The sequence below is a fragment of the Plodia interpunctella genome, chromosome 1 (genome assembly GCF_027563975.2).
Source record: "Plodia interpunctella isolate USDA-ARS_2022_Savannah chromosome 1, ilPloInte3.2, whole genome shotgun sequence".
Taxonomy (NCBI): Eukaryota; Metazoa; Arthropoda; class Insecta; order Lepidoptera; family Pyralidae; genus Plodia; species Plodia interpunctella.
The window spans coordinates 6,130,557-6,148,949 of NC_071294.1; the positions used below are offsets into that span (position 1 = coordinate 6,130,557).

At 38.2% G+C, this 18,393-nt stretch overlaps 1 protein-coding gene across 2 annotated transcripts in view; it reads right to left on the bottom strand.

The window, feature by feature from the left end:
* The window catches only part of vkg (viking), a 24,961-nt gene continuing 6,568 nt past the window's right edge, over positions 1 to 18,393 (bottom strand). Inside the window, exons 1-15 of one of the 2 annotated variants that reach the window (XM_053747607.1) lie at positions 12,745 to 12,774; positions 11,083 to 11,268; positions 10,957 to 11,001; positions 10,406 to 10,690; positions 9,833 to 10,078; positions 8,904 to 9,687; positions 8,406 to 8,666; positions 7,029 to 7,251; positions 6,791 to 6,906; positions 4,205 to 4,605; positions 1,835 to 3,893; positions 1,571 to 1,748; positions 1,303 to 1,417; positions 849 to 1,069; positions 1 to 712 (exon numbers count right to left, since the gene is read on the bottom strand). In XM_053747607.1, the coding sequence (XP_053603582.1) occupies positions 541 to 712; positions 849 to 1,069; positions 1,303 to 1,417; positions 1,571 to 1,748; positions 1,835 to 3,893; positions 4,205 to 4,605; positions 6,791 to 6,906; positions 7,029 to 7,251; positions 8,406 to 8,666; positions 8,904 to 9,687; positions 9,833 to 10,078; positions 10,406 to 10,690; positions 10,957 to 11,001; positions 11,083 to 11,268; positions 12,745 to 12,759 (5,307 nt within the window). In that variant the 5' untranslated portion in view covers positions 12,760 to 12,774 and the 3' untranslated portion in view covers positions 1 to 540. Of the gene's footprint in view, positions 713 to 848; positions 1,070 to 1,302; positions 1,418 to 1,570; positions 1,749 to 1,834; positions 3,894 to 4,204; positions 4,606 to 6,790; positions 6,907 to 7,028; positions 7,252 to 8,405; positions 8,667 to 8,903; positions 9,688 to 9,832; positions 10,079 to 10,405; positions 10,691 to 10,956; positions 11,002 to 11,082; positions 11,269 to 12,744; positions 12,775 to 18,393 lie in introns of those variants that run through there. The other variant, XM_053747599.1, reaches the window with a different exon arrangement.

The following is an 18,393-nucleotide window of genomic DNA, read 5'->3' on the forward strand; positions in this document are numbered from 1 at the left end:
TCAATTTTTAAATGTAATTTATTAATTGAATTAACTTATTATCTAAAATACATATTAATAACAGCTAGAAGTTATGTACAAGATTGTAAAATATCTCTTCTAAAATTATATTTTGAAAATGAAACTAGTGTATTCAAGTTGAATTTAATATTTTATTATGTAAAGTAGCGACTAGATGTTTTATTCTCGGTCGAAGTCATGAGTTGATTCGTTTGATTATAGCCGTATTAATACATGTTCCATAACTATAAGTTACTACAAGTTCTATAACTTATGAGACAACATTATAAAGAAATTACAATAGGATTGTATGAGGAAACGAAAGGCTACAATATTTACTAAGTAACATACCTAGATAAATTGTTCGCAAAAGAAAAAAACAATTTCTGTAACTTTTGGCATAAATAGTGATGATATTCCGAAATCCTAAGCCATATATAATTTCACTTAAATACAATGGCAGTGGGAGTGTTATATGAATCGACACACACGCGGGCGCGAGATAAATATAATATTGTATCACAATGGGATTAATATAGTTCAGGGGTGTCTTCGTACGTGGCGTCCTCCGCGGTGTGGGCGTAGGCGGTGGCGGCGCGGGTAGTTGCCGCGTATGTAAGCGTTGGGCACTGACGTCACTGACGGGCTTCCGCCCGTGTACTGGTACGTGTTGCTGGCCCGTGCTGGTGGCCTCCTCATGCATACTGCACATCTGTACACATATTTATATTTTATTCGTTTCTTAAAGGTAACTATTAAATTTTTAGAAAAATATATTTTAATTTGATACTTAGAAGATGTAGGTTTAATTAAATTTTTGTACGCGAAATATTTTAGCTCATACATACCTGCTTATCCTATTTACGTGATCCTGTTTAAGAGTTTGCTGTTCAGGTTTTTGGAACATTTTATTGTCTTCTATCGTGGAGAGCCAATACGAGATCGCCGTGGCGAAGTAATTGCATCTTCCGAGGCCGTTACATTCTATGAACGGTCTCGTGCGGAACTCTTGCATACAAGAGCCCGGCGACACCAGGCTCTGGCCCGCCGCGTCCGAACCCGCCATATGCTGCGAAAAGTTAATGTTAATATTACTGTCATTACAAAGTGTAAATTAAAGTAACTTCCCGCAAATTTCGTTCCATGTGCCTGTTAGGATTATTACTCCTGCTCTATAGCTAACTATTCTCATTTCTCGTGGACCGTGAGACCCACAAAATGGAAACAACAAAAATGAAGCTTTCATTGGGAACTACTCCCTGGACTATTCCTTATTCCAAACTCTTAATTTTATTTTCTTACCATCAAAAAGCTATATCCAATCCATAACTGATCCCAGTCATCAGGGCACCGTGGTACTTCATTACTCTGACTGTGTATGGCTATCATACGAGTAGGCGATTCACAAACTTGACATCTGCAATAAAAGACATACATACGTTCATTCATTGGTTGATTAATGTTTGCTAGGAAGAATAGTATTTTCGAAATGAAATTCACCATTTGTAATAAAAATATTGCATTATATTTTTAAATCTATTTGAATTTTAGGCGAATACAAGAATCTTACCTAGATATGTATAGCCCAACTTCTCGAGCTTCAATTGGAGTCATTGCCATGGGCATAGGAGCATCGGTGGACAGCCAAAAACTGTAATCTTCTCTTTGGGCAAAATCGCAGACGTTATTTAGGTTACAGAACATATAAGGCATAGTTGAAAACTTTCTCAGACAACTTCCAGGAGCACCTGTTTGACAAATAATGTACTATTTACATGAAGTTTAATTTAGGTGTAATGAAAATACAAAATAAGTCACGTAGGTATACACATACCTAAATCTTGTCCATGTGCTTGAGCATTAGCGACGATATGAATCAAAGAGAATCCGTTCCACATGGGTGTAGTGCCTTGAGGGCATTGTGGGATCATTGAAGACTGTGAATGCAGTGCATAATAGAAGCCCCTAGATTTTGGAACTGGTCGAACTGCTGGTATTCCTGGTTGCCCTCTGTAACCTTGAGGTCCTTCAAATCCCTTTAATCCTGTAATTCCTTTTCTGCCCATTGGACCTGGATTTCCCATGAAACCTACGGCACCTTGAGAACCTCGATCGCCTCGAATTCCTTTTTTCCCTTTCATACCATTTCTTAAAGATATGCTTTCCATTCCATCTCGGCCTGGTCCCCCTGGATACCCTTGTGGTCCCACGTCACCTTTTGGCCCTTGAGAAACTTCCCATGGATTAACCATATCACCTTTATCTCCTTTTAAACCCTTGATACCCGGTAGGCCTTCAGATCCGATTTCGCCATCCTCACCGGGAAGTCCAGGTAAGCCCATTGGGCCTTGTATTCCACCAAATCCAGGATAACCAGTGTCACCCCTTTCTCCTACTTCACCTTTGATTCCTTCTGCTCCTTTGTATCCAATTTCACCCATCGGTCCTTTAGGACTTATGGCGAAACCTGGTTCACCTAAATCTCCTCGCGGACCCGATAAACCCGGTGTACCTTCCAAACCTGGTATACCAACAGCTCCTGAAAAGCCTCGACGTCCTGGACTTCCTTCTATTCCTTTTGGGCCTTTAGGTCCTCTAAAGCTAATCCCGGGATTTCCTTTTATACCTTTAGGCCCATCGGGTCCATATATACCAGGAGCACCCTTTTGACCCCTAGGACCAGGCCATCCAGGTAGACCATCAACACCAGGTTCTCCAGGAAGTCCTTTGCCGTCTAAAGCATGTAAACCAGGCATACCTGGAGGACCTTGGTTACCTGGCAAGCCTCTAGGCCCTGTCAGACCCATTTTCCCTGGATACCCAACTTGTCCTTGGTCACCTTTATAACCACGAACACCTTTAGGTCCTGGATATCCAGGTTCTCCATAATCACCAGGTAAACCAAGTTCACCATCATATCCGCTATCACCACGATCGCCTTTAGGAGCAGGGTAACTATAACTAGGAGATCCTTGAAGTCCTTTTAAACCAAAATCTCCTCTAGGTCCCTTTGGTCCTATTAGTCCTCTATCACCCTGAAGTCCTGGTATGCCCATGCGGCCCGGTAGACCTTCATCTCCTTCATCACCTATTTCACCGACCTCGCCAGGTAAGCCTCGGACTCCTGGTCTGCCTGGATTTCCATCTAAACCCTTTCTTCCCGGGAAACCTGGAAAACCGATAGATCCCTTGTCGCCTAAAGCACCTTTTACACCTGAATAACCGTCGTCACCTCTTTCTCCTGAAGCACCTTTAATACCCGGTGCTCCTGGAAATCCATCGGGACCCTCTTCTCCTTTTACACCCTGCTCGCCCGTTAAAGATATTCCCATTTCCCCTATGTCGCCTTTTATGCCTTTAGCCCCCTTTTGGCCCGGCAGCCCTGGCCTGCCGTCATAACCAGAATCTCCAGTATCTCCTTTGTTTCCATGCGTCGCATCTTCTCCACGCTCACCTTTGGCGCCATATTCACCTATATCACCGTTAATTCCCTTGTTCCCTCGAACACCATCATAGCCTTGGGGACCTGATATGCCAATCACTCCTTTGATTCCTTTTTCTCCTTTGCGACCTTCATTGCCAGGGGGTCCTGGTTCTCCATCATAACCTGGTGGCCCAGAATCTCCTTGGTCGCCGGGTTGTCCTGCTAAACCAGGAGCTCCTATATATCCTGGGAAACCGCGGACCCCATCTACTCCAGGTGTTCCTTGCATTCCTTGTTTGCCTATGGCCCCGACTTCTCCTATCATTCCCTTCGGGCCAATGTCTCCTGGTTCGCCTGGTGATCCATCGGGTCCACGTTCCCCAAATAGGCCCATACGACCTGGGAACCCATTCTTGCCGGGTAATCCTGGCGGGCCTGGTCTTTGAATACCTGGAAACCCTTTGCGCCCCTGGAAAATAATGAAAGTGTTTTTTCTAAGAAGTTTTTTTTTTCTATATGACTAAGGCTAAGTATGTTGGCTAGTTATTTTGAGCAAAGTGTTTTATCATCATCATCATCATACTATCGTACTAGTATTATAAATGCGAAAGTTTGTTACTCTTTTACACAAAATCTACTCGACAGTATTTAATGAAACTTGGTATACTGGTAGAGTATAACCTGTGTTAATTCAAGTATTTACAAGTGTACTATAAGCATACATGTCATGTCATATACAACTCTAACAGGTATATCATGATTACAATCATGTATACGTACGGTTAGGCCTGTATTTCCTTCACGTCCCATGTCACCGGGAGGTCCAGTTTCTCCTTTAATGCCGTAAGATCCAGGCTGCCCTGGTATACCGGGGTAACCTTGCAGGCCTGGAGTTCCTGGAGAACCAGGTAGTCCTTGAACACCTCTATCGCCTACAATAATTGAGGGACCCACGGCTCCTATGGAGCCTTTTACTCCTTTGGGTGCTGGAAACCCTGCAGGCCCTTGTGGACCAGGAGGTCCGGGTTCTCCAAAGTCACCTATGCTTCCTCTTTCCCCGGGCTGACCCTTTTCTCCTATTTCTCCTGTTAAAGCCAGACCTCGTAAACCCCTATCTCCACTCAAACCTGGGAACCCATCCTCCCCTCGGTCACCGATGATTCCTTTCATGCCCGTGTAACCTGAAATAAAACAAGTTTAATTAATAAGTAAGTACACGATAATTACAAATAAACTAGCATTTTTAAAAATGCCTGTAAAAATGGGTTACAAGTATATTAGTAGCCAAGGGCTGTAAGGCATCAATTGCAGCCAGATATTTGATATTGTTATTTCATTAATAAGAACTAAGTAAGTAACTTTTTTTTCAAGAATGAAATTGAGCTTCGACGTTCGATATTTAAAATCGATGACTGGCATCAATTGCAGCCAGATATTTGATATTGTTATTTCATTAAAAAGAACTAAGTAAGTAACTTTTTTTTCAAGAATGAAATTGAGCTTCGACGTTCGATATTTAAAATCGATGACTATCCGCAAGTCGTGCAAAAAAAAGGCACGGCCATTCTTTCGTACCATCCTTTCATCTTTCTCGTAGCAATTCAGGCTAATTTCGAACCCCAATAAATTCGTTGTGGATAAAACAGGAAGCCTGCATTTTCAGTTATTAAGCAGGTATTGTATAAACACCGTAAATTTCAAATTTCATTCAATTTGAACCAGTAGTAAAAAACTTAAGTTTCTTGATTTTGTCACTTTTTCACTCACTCACTCACTCACTCACTGACCGATCATCAAAAGTCTAAGGCACTTTAGGAGACATAGAAACTTCAAATTTAGTATACAATTAGTGTTTAGTGTCTTAATCAAGGGAAAACCTAAAAAAATTAGAATTTCGGTCCAGTTTTCTAGATACACCTAGCATTAATAACTTTGTAATCCCATATAAATATATATAGGAAATTACAAACATTGCAGTTTTAATTATTGTATACCTGTATAATGGAAAGGGTGTGTTCAGCCCATGAAATTGAACAACATTCCTATAGGAAAATGTGTTGAAATATGAAAAAAAACTACTTTCTATACAAATTCGACTTATGACTACAAAAATGAGATGCCATCAAAAACATACTGTAAAAAACACAAGTCTCGCATTATCATATCAATATTAAAAATCTTTTAGGTTTGAAATAAATAGATTAACTTGCCATCGCATGAAAACACAATGTAGATACATTAATACATATATTAGATTGTTTAGTCTATGGCGCCCCACGCGATTGAAACTCTCGTCTCCAAAACGAATGTGTAATTTTTTCAAGCGGCTCATCGAATTACATAATGAATTCCAACATGGCTCTGGGGGCATTTAAACTTGTAAATTAATCCAGAAATGGAGACGGGATCTAGTGCAACCAATTCACTAATACTCTTGTTCGCCATTTAAATTTCAGGACTATTAATTTCTTAAAGATACTCACCTAAATCATTCCAAATCGGAAGGACTTTGGCGAGAAACCAGGTTGATGGCCCGTAGTGTGTGATACATACTATACAATCTAATCATGCGATAGCAAAGTCGATCTAGTGCTATAAACGTTGTAGTAATTAGTTGTCTTATAAATTGTATTATATTCTATTATTTTTATATCGTCGTAGACGTAGGTGTCGTTTATAGCACTATATGTGTCACTCAAAAGAAAGTACGATTTACAACTTGTGTGTCGGCGACAATTCAACAACATACCTACACCCTCGTTAGAATCTGTGACTTTTATTTCTCGGTGAACAATGTACTATTACTATCGAGCATAAGTACTCTGCTTTTCACTTCAAATTGACAATATTGTTATAAATAAGCATTCAAATATTCTTTGATTTAAGTACGTATATGTTTATGTGGCCTGTAATTTAATTGGCTAAGATAAACAGACGCGAGCTACATCAAAGAATGTTAGAATGCTTATTAATAACAATGCAGTCAATTTCCTCGCAATGGAAGTGAAAAGCAGAGTATATAGGTACCTCGACAGTAAAGCGATACTTCGCCAAGTAATATGGATAGTTACGCCTTATTTAAAATGCTTCGGTTTTACTATCTTTGTTTTTATAGTTATTCTCTATTTTTAAATGTTAGCAAAATAAAAACGAAATAAGTAAATGAGTGACTGAGTAAAAGAGTAGAAGTAAATGACACTTAACAGCTCTCACTAAACTTGTGTCGCAGGTCCGATGGACACTGCACACTCAGAGCCGCAGTCAAACATCACAAGTACAAATATTTGATCGCCACAGAGTTATGGTTACTAGGTTACTAGGTTATAGTACATAAAGACAACAGAGGCATATAAAAAAATATTATACCTTTAGGGCCCACAGGGCCCTGAACGCCTTTATCTCCCTTCATAAGATTTATGAAACCAGATGAATCACCAGGATCTCCCTTTCTTCCCGTATCGCCCTGGTTACCCGGTTCACCGCTGCAAATATAGGTATGTTTTATTCGAGTAGTATAAGTATAAGTAGTATAAAGTACTTATATAATATAGTTATTGCGCTCCTGTAATAACTTTGATATAATGTACTACTAAAAATATATTACTTAGGACCAGGTTCTCCTTTTTGACCGAAAAGGAAGCTCATAGGTGTAGTGGCATTTCGGCCGGGTTGACCGGGTATCCCGTCGTCGCCCGGGGACCCATCACGACCCGGCATGCCAGGTCGCCCGTGATCCCCTCTGTGACCTTTCACTCCTTTCGGACCATTTTCACCCCAACCTCCAGGCAATCCTCTATCTCCTCGAAGACCTGATGTGCCAGGTAAACCTGTACCCATTAAAAACTTTATTTAACAGTCGGCCTTCGATAAGGAATGTCAATAACTGGCGAGGGATAGAAATGGTTGGAAACAAAGAGGGGAGGCTTTTGCCCAGCAGTGGGACCTGAGCTACATAAAAACAATATTCAAAACTATCTTCGTGTTCAGAAAAGTTCGACCAGAAAATAATCATCATAGAGAAATCTATATATATATGTATATATAAAACTCTTCCGTTACTGAGTGACTGACTTTGACTGATCGTGATTGACTGACAGACTGACTGATAACGTACACCCGAAACTACTGGGCTTAGGAAGCTGAAATTTGGCATGTAGGTTCCTGGGGAGTGTAGATGAGCACTAAGAGAGGATTTTAGGAAATTCTACCGCGAAGGGAGTGAAAGGGGTGAAAAACGTTTATATGAAAGAAGTTAGTGACTTGAAATTTGGACTTTAGTTGTAACAAATTAATGAATGTTTCAGATTTTTCTGAAAATTAACCCTCAACCCTTTCAAAAATATATAATATATATCTCTTCAACATTGTTAAAGTGAAAATTACTTAAAGTGTAGGTAAGAGGAAGAAGAAAATATAATATTGCATTATCTATTTTTTGAAAATTGTATATCTAGGGGAATGAAGTAGGGGTGAACATTTATATGAACCTTCACTATTTTTGAGAGAAACCCGTAGAATGTTAGATTTACGATTGTAGTTTATAAAAAACGGGACGTAATATGTCATGGAAAATAGGACGGCAAGTGTTGCAGAAAGCGGGAGTGGGAGACGTAACTGGAAATAGGACGGAGAAACGTAATGGAAAATGGACGAGGCAAGTAGTGGGAAACGAGGCGGGACGCATTGCGAAATACGTGATGGAACAATATGTCAGACACTGTACGGGATCCCTACATGGAAGGAAGCGGGATTGGACAAGTTGCGGGACGAGACACGTAGCGGGAAACAGAAAATTGGGTTAAAGATGAGAAAAAATACGAATTTGAATCATATATGTTTACTGCAGTCTTACAGAATGTTCGATAAAATAATGACAGATTTTACAAAGAAATTCACACGGGCGAAGCCGCGGGCAAAAGCTAGTGCATGTATAAAATAACAATATCTAGGTAATTATAGTGAAAGTAAAAGTATTGCCTACCTCTTTCTCCCATATTTCCTTTTTCTTTCGCGATTTGAGGCAATGGTGGTCTTCTCAATACTCCCTTTCTTCCCTTTAGACCTTCTTCACCGGCGGGTCCTTGCTTTCCTTTGAAACCCTTCGGACCTTTTTGACCTCTAGTGCCGTTTCTGCCGGGGTATCCTGGTAAACCGCGCTGACCGGCTAATCCGGGTAAACCAGGATAACCTTTTTGACCAAATAAACCACTTTCACCTTTCTTTCCTTTAATTCCCGGTGTTCCTGAAATATTTAATGATATGAAAATATTTTTATTTTAAATGTTATAGCAAAGTTTATACAAGGGTATCTCATATCCTCGCTTGTTCCCCGTCCCTATTCATTTGAGGCTGTAACATGTCGTCGCGAAGCTCGGGTCAACTTTAAAATGGTTAATATTCATAATAGACACGTTTCTAAAGGTTCATGATGTATTGCAAAAAAAATATAATGTAACTGGTTTTAACGTATTTTAAGTACCTGATGGACAATATGGACAGTCATCTCCTCGAATGCCTTTTGGGCCGAGCAGACCAGGCCTACCCGGAAATCCGGGATCACCACTGTCGCCTGGGGAGCCCGGACGACCTCGCTCTCCCGGAGGTCCTATCGCGTCCACGCCGGTCCCTGGTATACCCGGAGGGCCCATCAAACCAATTTCTCCACGATCACCACGTGTTCCATGTACTCCATTTATTCCTTCATCCCCCATTTCACCTTTTGGACCAAATATAGTATATCCTTTTTGCCCTTTAGGGCCCTCTACACCTGGTGGTCCTGAATAGCCCATGGGACCCCGTGGACCAGGTAATCCCTTATAACCATCATTTCCTGGTTCGCCTTTAGGAGAAATTCCAGGATTACCAATTTTTCCTTGAACTCCCTTTACTCCTGGAAGCCCTGGCGGTCCTCTAAACCCGGGTGGTCCAATTGATCCATCCCGACCAGGAAAACCTTTAGGCCCGGGTTTACCTACGGGACCTTGTGCCCCCATCACACCAGGCAAAGGTGGAACATCTAATCTTTCATCATATATCCCTGGGTCTCCTGCTGGTCCCTGAGGTCCTGGATTTCCATTCATTCCATCTTCACCAACTCGACCAACTTCACCATCTTTTCCATCTATGCCCGGGAGACCTGGTGCTCCTTTCAACCCTTTCTGCCCTGGCGGTCCTGGGGCACCTTGATGTCCAGGTTTTCCACGAGGGCCTACTTCACCTTGATCTCCTTTCATGCCATCTAGTCCTGGCTCCCCGTCCGATCCCTAATTGAATAATAAATAGATAAGAACAATTGAATTAATTTATGAGAAATACGAGGTAGCATTTCACTTTAAGTTACCTTAGCTTATTATAAATTATATAAATATTTTGAAATGACATTACTTAATACAAATTACAATTACTTACTGGACGGCCTGGTGAGCCGGAAAATCCTTTTTCTCCATTCTCTCCCTTTAACCCTCGGTACCCTTTAGGTCCCACTGGACCTTTGGCAACTATAGTTCGGTTATTTTGAAACGGCAACGCTGGTCGTAAATATGGTTTTCCAGCATCACCTGGTTCCCCAGTTTCTCCCTTGTCTCCTTTAGATCCAAAATTGTCTTCTCCAAGATCACCTCTATATCCTGGTTCGCCTTTAGGACCCGATGGACCCTAAGTGTAATGTAAATTTATCAAAATTAAAATTAATTCACGTCATCATTAAATTTTGACGACCTCTGTGGCACAGTGGTAAAGTGCTTGCCTCTGAACCGAGAGGTGCCGGTTTCGATCCCCGGTCGGATCAAGATGGAAAATATTTTATTTCTGATTGGTCCGGGTCTTGGATGTTTATCTATATATGTATTTGTTATAAAATTTAGTATATTTGAGTTAGTATACCATAACACAAGTTTCGAACTTACGTTGGTGTGATTTGTCCTAATATATTTAGTTATTTATTAAATAAATGTTGTTTATTGATTTAACGAATTATATTACCTGATCACCATCGTCGCCGCGTTGTCCACTATTTCCCATAAAACCCTTGGGACCTTGTAAGCCAGGCGGTCCAGGCCAACCAGAGTCACCTTTGTCGCCTACTACGCCGCGAGAATTAGCGCCTCCTTCACCGCTATCTCCTTTGAAACCTTTATCTCCATACTTTCCTGGCATGCCTCTATTACCAGGCGGCCCCATTATACCAGGGTAACCAGGCCTTCCATCAATGCCACTGCAACCGTCCAACCCAGCAGGTCCCTGAAGTCCTTGTAATCCTTTGGGTCCCTAAAATCATACAAAATACTTTATCTTTCACGATCAATCCCGGTGTAACTCGAAAATAGCTGAAAATTTTACAGTCGTTAAATTACATACATTGATAAAAAAAGAGCGCGTGGGATAAAAACATAAGAAAAGTCTTTGGCGTAGAGAACATTGATATTAAAAATATCTGGTTCAGTTCATGTAAATAATATTGTCCGCAAAATTATAAGTGATTGATGTTATGAATAAATAGTATGTTAAACTATTGAAAAATTAAAAATGTTTACCTGTGGCCCAGGATATCCTGGAGGACCGTAGGAACCGTCGAAACCCTGTTGAAAATTAAAAAGCATTAGTAGAAATAATTATGACGAAAAATTCATGGACCTCTTGTGGGTTAAAATAAAACATACTCTTTCCCCTTTGTCTCCGTCGTTTCCGATGTCGCCCACGTCGCCGAGCAGGCCTGGCGGCCCCATGCGTCCCTCGGGCCCGTCCTCTCCATAGTCACCTGGTAGACCGACGAATCCAACGGGGCCAGGGTCACCTCTTCTCCCCTTTATTCCTTTGCAATCGCAAATCGTTTGGTTACACACGACCTGCAAAAAGTTTATTTTTATTTATTTATGGTTTTGTAATGGCTTCACGCCACAGTTTCACGCACAAATATTAGCATTATGATGTCGATATAAGGACAGCCATACATACGTATAAGGTTATAGCGTCGATTTGGGAAACTTTTGGCTCCATACCTACTTTGTGTAATGCAATCACAGCGATTCGGTTCTATTTATCACCTCACTCCATTTTAATATCGCAAATATTGTACAATATATTGGCGCCAAAATAAGAAAAGACAATGAAAAATCATTAAGGATGTTATAGTCTGTAAAATAAAATAAAGAAACAATTGTAAAACAAAAACTCAACGAATCTGTTCCTGTTACGAATAATGTCGGCACGTCGTCATGTTGAAGGCACGTTGTAATAATTATAAATACTCAATATGAGTTTAGAGATTAGATAATATCCTTTATATAAATTTGAATGTGTGTATCCTCATTTACATTAAACCGGAGCAATTAATTACGATTTGATGTCAACTCGGCCAGTGGTCCAGATTTTTATGGCTATAGCCATCTTAGTCATAGTTGAAAAGGTGGAGGTGTCATAAGCTATGTTATGTCACAGACAGAGCCGCGGACAACAGCTAGTTTTAAAATAAATAAACGCTACTTTCTGAAATAACCAAATGCTAGGTATTTTACCTGTCTTATTATTTGTTCGTATCTATTCGGAATTAAGTATTGTCTGTGCATGTTAGTTCAAATATCAATAAATTAGGACATTTTTACTTGTTTATAGGCTACAATTAATTATGAGCAATGAACGTGCCTTATCATCTGAACCTTTGACACAAATACGAGAAGCTGAACAAGTGTAAGACCGTTCGTTGCACTTCCTATTTCATTGTAGAACACAATAATAAATATTTCCATTTAGTCTCAATCTATCAATAAATGGATATTACAAAACTCTGTACACCGATTCAGCATTTGCCTTAGCAACGATTTCTTTTTTAATTTGTTGCGGTTACATTGTTTACAGAGACGGATTAAAAAGAGCTTGAGAGCGCTGCGTACACACTGTACTAGATTACATTAAAACTACATACGTGCTGGGTTAGTACTCATTTATTTATTTTTTGTTTTATTTCAAATTTTAAAGGCCCAGCTTAAATCAGCGCTGTGGTTCATGTCACAGCATAAAGCTAAGCTGGCAACTTTTTCTGCAACCTAATAGGGCATATTACGCAAAGCTCAGCGCAAATGGCGCTACTGGTAAGTACAACTAAGGTACACAAACAATGCCAATGGAGGCAAAAAGCGCCAATTTTCAATATTGTTACAAATTTACGACCAAAAATACCCTCTACGCAATCGTGGTGCGAGTTTAAAGGAAAAAGGAAGGATTTAGTGGATTATCTTGAAAATAATAACACTATTTTAGGTTATGTTCTGCATTATTTGGTCAACATAAACTGATATAAACTTAATTTTGACTGAAGATCTTACCTGTATGAAGTCCATATTTTAATAAGTCTTCACGTGTGAAGTGTTCCGAGTTTCTTTTCGACCGTTTAGTGCCTCGAAAATTTTACAGCGTGAGGCGTATCCCATAGTTTTCGAAGTTTTTTTATCTTATAGAAAACGATTTTTCTCAATATTTCGGCACCCGAATATTACACACTACAATGTTGTATATTTTCACAAACAAATGCATACATAATGAAAGGATTAATAAAGCACTCTAAAATAAACGTTTTAATCGACATAGCAAAAGGCGGCAAAGCTTTTGTGTACCTAACATACAGTGCTGTACTCTGGCGGGATAAATGTGCAGTTATACTCCCTATTTTTATAACTTGTTTTTTTTTTGCCGAATAATGCTTTTCTTCCTTTCTTTCGTTATGTGAATATCATCATTGGGTGTCGGTCACATTAAAAATCTACCCTCAGTGCGTTTTTTTTAAAGTGCGGAAACAACCTGGAATAATATGCCAGATTTATCCCGGCCGGAAGTAAATTTATGACAGATCTGTCATAACTTAAAGACACAGAATACTAAATGATTTTGTCGTCACAGCTTAGGGTATGACGTAATCTATATATTTATTTCGTTGTCCATCTGTGTGTCCGGGTTAGACGCTTAGAGGTATCAAGTTGAAATAACAAATGCACCGAGCATCTACGGTCAAGCAGCTGTGCATAACATCAAAATTATAAATCAACGCGATTAAAAGACATGACCTTTTATGTAACATTTTTTGCTATTTTACAGAGAAATCAAAAGTAGGTATTAAACTTACTAACTTACCGTTGACCTAGAAACACGAAATATAAAAATAAAAAATCTTAAAGCTTTTGACAAAAAAATTAAAACTGCACATAATTTGTAAAATTAGCATTACGTAAATTGTGTATTTCCGTAAAACAAATTTTAAGGATTCCTCGGTCTCAGAGATCAACTCGCACTTGACTGTTTTTTTAAAATTTAAATCCGCGATAAGGACAGATTTCTAATTCCTTCTTAATTCTTCCGGATTATATTAACGTACAATACAGATATATGTGGGTAGATTTAAATTACATCAACTAAGTGTTTGCGACATAATCGAATTTGCAGTACCATGATGTCAGCGTTAGGTGTCATTATAAGTTGCCTATTTTTATACAGTTGCATATTTTATATTAAGTACAATCAATCCATCCCTACCTACCTTCCTAATCTTATTTTGGATTACAGACAACCACACGCTGTGTCGTCTGTTTCTGTGTTTAGATATTAGAAACTTAAACTTTTTAGGGTTCCTTAGCCAAATGGCAAAAACGGAACCCATATAGATTCGTCATGTCTGCCTGTCCGTCCGTCCGTTCGTATGTCACCACTTTTTTTCGAAACTATAATAACTATACTGTTGAAACTTGGTAAGAATATGTATTCTGTGAACCGCATTAAGATTTTATACAAAAATAGAAAAAAAAAAAACAAAATTTGGGGTTGAAACTAGATTTTTTTTTATCAACCCCATACGTGTATCTATGGACAGGTCTTAAAAATTATATTGAGGTTTCTAAAATATCTTTTTTTTCTAAACTGAATACTTTGCGTTTCCAAAGTGGTAAAATGTGTCCCCCCCATGTATCTTCTTAAATAGGATAATGATAAAAGTAAAAAAAAATATATGATGTACATTACTATGTAAACTTCCACCGAAAATTGGTTTGAACGATATCTAGTAAGTAGTTTTTTATACGTCATAAATCGTAAACCGCATTTTACCTTTCATTCAATCAACGCAAATATAAAAATATACAAACATCTATGAACAAGAACTTTTATGTTATGTTACTTGCTTCATGGACGAGTCCGACTCGCACTTGGCCGCTTTTTTGATTGTAGTTTTTTTAATTAATTTTTCTATGAAACGCTCTTTCAGAGTTTTATTTCTAAATAGAGCAAGGCTGCAATTTTTTTTAAATATCAAGTCATACTTCCCGCACTTGTCAATGAGACCAGTTGTACATGCATTCCTTGCCTAGTCATGCATGACTAATACATTTGATTCTTCAAACGCTTCGTAATTGTAACTCTATATACATGAAATAGAATTAGGAACATGCTACATATGAGACCATCTCCGCTTATTAAGACGCCATTGGAACCCTATCTATTGCATTTGTCAGTGCAGCTAAATTTGCACAGCGCAATGCAATCTGACGCTAACAATGAATGCTTTACATTAATTTTGCTTTATAAATTATCACGACTTTTAAATTATTTTAGTGACAAAAGAAAATACGTTTTAACTCGTTCTCGTAAAGTTTGTATTTGTAAATTCCCATTTTTCAAATATTAGATTAAGTGTTTAAACGGTTTTTAGATTTTTCTACTGTATTATTAATTATTATTTCTTACCTAATTTAATCTATACAGGTCTACCGAAAATTTGGTTACCAGGGAAATCGCAAAATTTGCGACATAAATATTCCTCTATCTGCATTTTGTCAAATTTCGTTATTCTAGGTCCACAAAAAGTACCATTAGTAAGTTTATTAGTAGGTATATCAGTAAGTTTGATTTTCCTATTTAGTCGTAACATTTATGGGATTAAATGGTATTTTTTTTAAACAAGCTGTAAATTACATATTAGTCCCTTAATTCTAGTAATTATTACTAATAATTACTAGAATTAACAATGCAGATAAAGGGAAAAATCCTTCTTTTTTCTTTATCAATCTGCATTATTGACTTGAGGAAAAGGGCCTTGACCTCAAAAGGAAAAAACAAAATCCTAAAATAGCTCGAGTCTATCCAAATCATTAAAACATGTTGCCAGTACCTATTTTTTATATATTTGCTACCTATTTACTTAGATGTCAATTAGGTCTGGATAAAGGCTGACCGCAAGGCTCGACCGAATTATTTAATCTTCAAGGATTACCTTTAATACATTCTAATTTTGAACAACAAATTTTCTAATTTTGAATAATAAATTTCTAATTTTGATTCAAAATTAGAAATTTGCTGATTTTAACAGTTTTGTACGCTTATTTATAACATTTTTTAGTGTTTTTTTTCTTCATTTTCTAGAATTGAAGGCTAGGAATTTACTTTTCAAGGTTGCAACTGTTGCCATGGCGTGACATTAAGTATTATAGCAGCGGTAAGCGATTATAAAACTATAGTGTGAGTCATTAGTTGCAATTCAAGGAACGGGCTGGATAAACAATCATTGCAGTGTCCCAACCGATAACGACCATTCGCACATCCCGCCACCCGCGACCCCCTCGCCTCCCGCCAACCCCGCGCCCTCCGACATATGGAGCACGTGTATGTTCATGTAAAATACATTAGTATTACACAGAACTTGACACCACATTAAATATGAACATTTTGCGCTATTTGACAGTTAAATTTTTTTACTGACACGTAATACTTTCTGCATGAGCCATGGGATTTATACGGCATGAGCATTACTAAGAAAAACTGTTAAATTCTCCATGTCGATATTTTTCTTGTAAACCTATATGGTGGATGAAATATTGGGAAAGGCTTCTGAAGAACTTTCAGACCATTTGCACGGTTCCCAAACAGAACATATGACAGGTGAAAACTCACCTCATTAAATTCAGCAAAATAAAATACACTGTTTTTCTATTTTAGATCGTAACTATGTCAAAACTAAAAAATGGGACGTTGTTGCGCGGAGTTTACGAGCTTCTGCCGGAATCTGGTGACCCCGGGGCAACTCATAAACGCGTTCTCGATACACACCAACTAGTAACTACGCTTGCCTATTCACTTGTTTTATATATACCTTGTCAATCATTTCAGTTTCTTGGGAATTCCACATAAATAGATACATAGTCTGTCTGGATCTTATTGTGGGAAGATAGCTAAGTAGGTCAGTGGCATATAGACAGATTGATTGGTTCAATGTTGTTTAACTAAATTGACAATATTTTAATGTAAACTTAGCAGCAATAATGTAAAATTTTTGCTTGTTTTTTTTTTTAATTATTTTAGTGCCTAATTAGGCACTAAAAATAATTAAAAAAAAAACATAAAATACATAAGTATGTAAACAGTTCTAGGACTAAATATTGAAACTACCTGGCTGAAAAGTGAAAAGTGTTATACGGCTGTTAATAAATTAATTTAGTCATTTAGTTGACGTAACTCTCCCTAGATAATAATATTTTTGGTATTTATTTTATTTATTTATTTTTGACGTGAATTATTAGAAATCTTAATCTTTCACTAGGCGACTGAGGCGCTGCTGGTCAAAGGCTCAAAGTATGGTAGCGCCTCGTACGTAACCCTGGATACTTGTATAGACGTATTGTGTCTCGTTTAGTGCCCGCCATAGGGGTAAGGGTGGAAAAAATTGAGAATAGAGACTAAATACCTATACGAGGAGGAGTGGTTAGATGCTGCAGCAATTTGTTGCTGTCAGCGACCTGCGCTAAATATAGACAAGGAGTATGACCGCACATTCAACTGGGTTTTGTTACCGCACTGAAACTATTGACCTATTTCACTTCACTGGAAGTAAGCTATAACTTTCAGTGCAACGTTCGCGGTCGTAAAATGGACTTATGAGTAACTGCGATGCGAATGGTGAAGTCTTGCACTACACTCGATTCCTATGCAACTTTTTAGAGCTAGTCTTAGATAATCTCTTTCAATGTCGATGATTCTCGAAGCACTAATAAATGTTAAAACGTGGGGCGAGTGATTTCTTTCGTTATTCTGGTTATGTCGTTCACAAGTACACATTCTCACTCGTATTCACAAATATAGTTAGCATACTTGATAGGAGTCGATTCGTCTTAGGTACGCTATTTATAAACTTGTTGTACGGAAATGATATCGACAGAAATGTAATTAAAAATTGAGAAATATCGAATGCTTCCTCTTGGGTTCAATGTTCTGCAGTGGTGGACGTCACGAGTCACGACGATAAAAGATCGGCCCATGATGAATTGAGCTCGTACATTGACAGGGCGACTCACTCACCCCGGAATAAAAAGCACACGCATGGCGTATGCAGCGTTAGCGCACCGACCATAAAATAACTATTTGTCTTAAATTAAACAACATCTGACGATGTGGATTACGAAAATATTTATAGTTATACCTGTTATTTTGTTTATAAATATAACTTTGATTAAATATCAATGCGGGCATAACTTTGTTTATTCGTTTTCATGACGATTGTGTATAAATTTCCTTATGACATTTTAAATAAATTACCTTACTCTTGAAATCTATGACCAAATGAGACTATTTTTATACTATTTATCATATACCGATATACCGATACCGATACCATACCGATACCTAGTTCAAAAAACAATATTGTATTAAAAGTACAAAAAATTAACTATTAAGTACGAATTTTGTTCACAAATGTGTGACAAAAAGTGTGTAATCAGTGTGATATTCATTTGTCATTGTAATTTTGATACAAAAGGCTGCTGATAGGAGATCGTGGGAGTTATTTCGGCAATAATTGCAAAAATTGTGTTATGTATCAAACGCCAGTCGATAGCAGCTTCCTGTGCTGGTGATAAGGGAAGCCACTGTTTGTGCCGCGACCTCGTTCCGAGAGCTTTGTCAATGGAAGTTGATTTTGACCTACTTTAGAGTAATTTGAT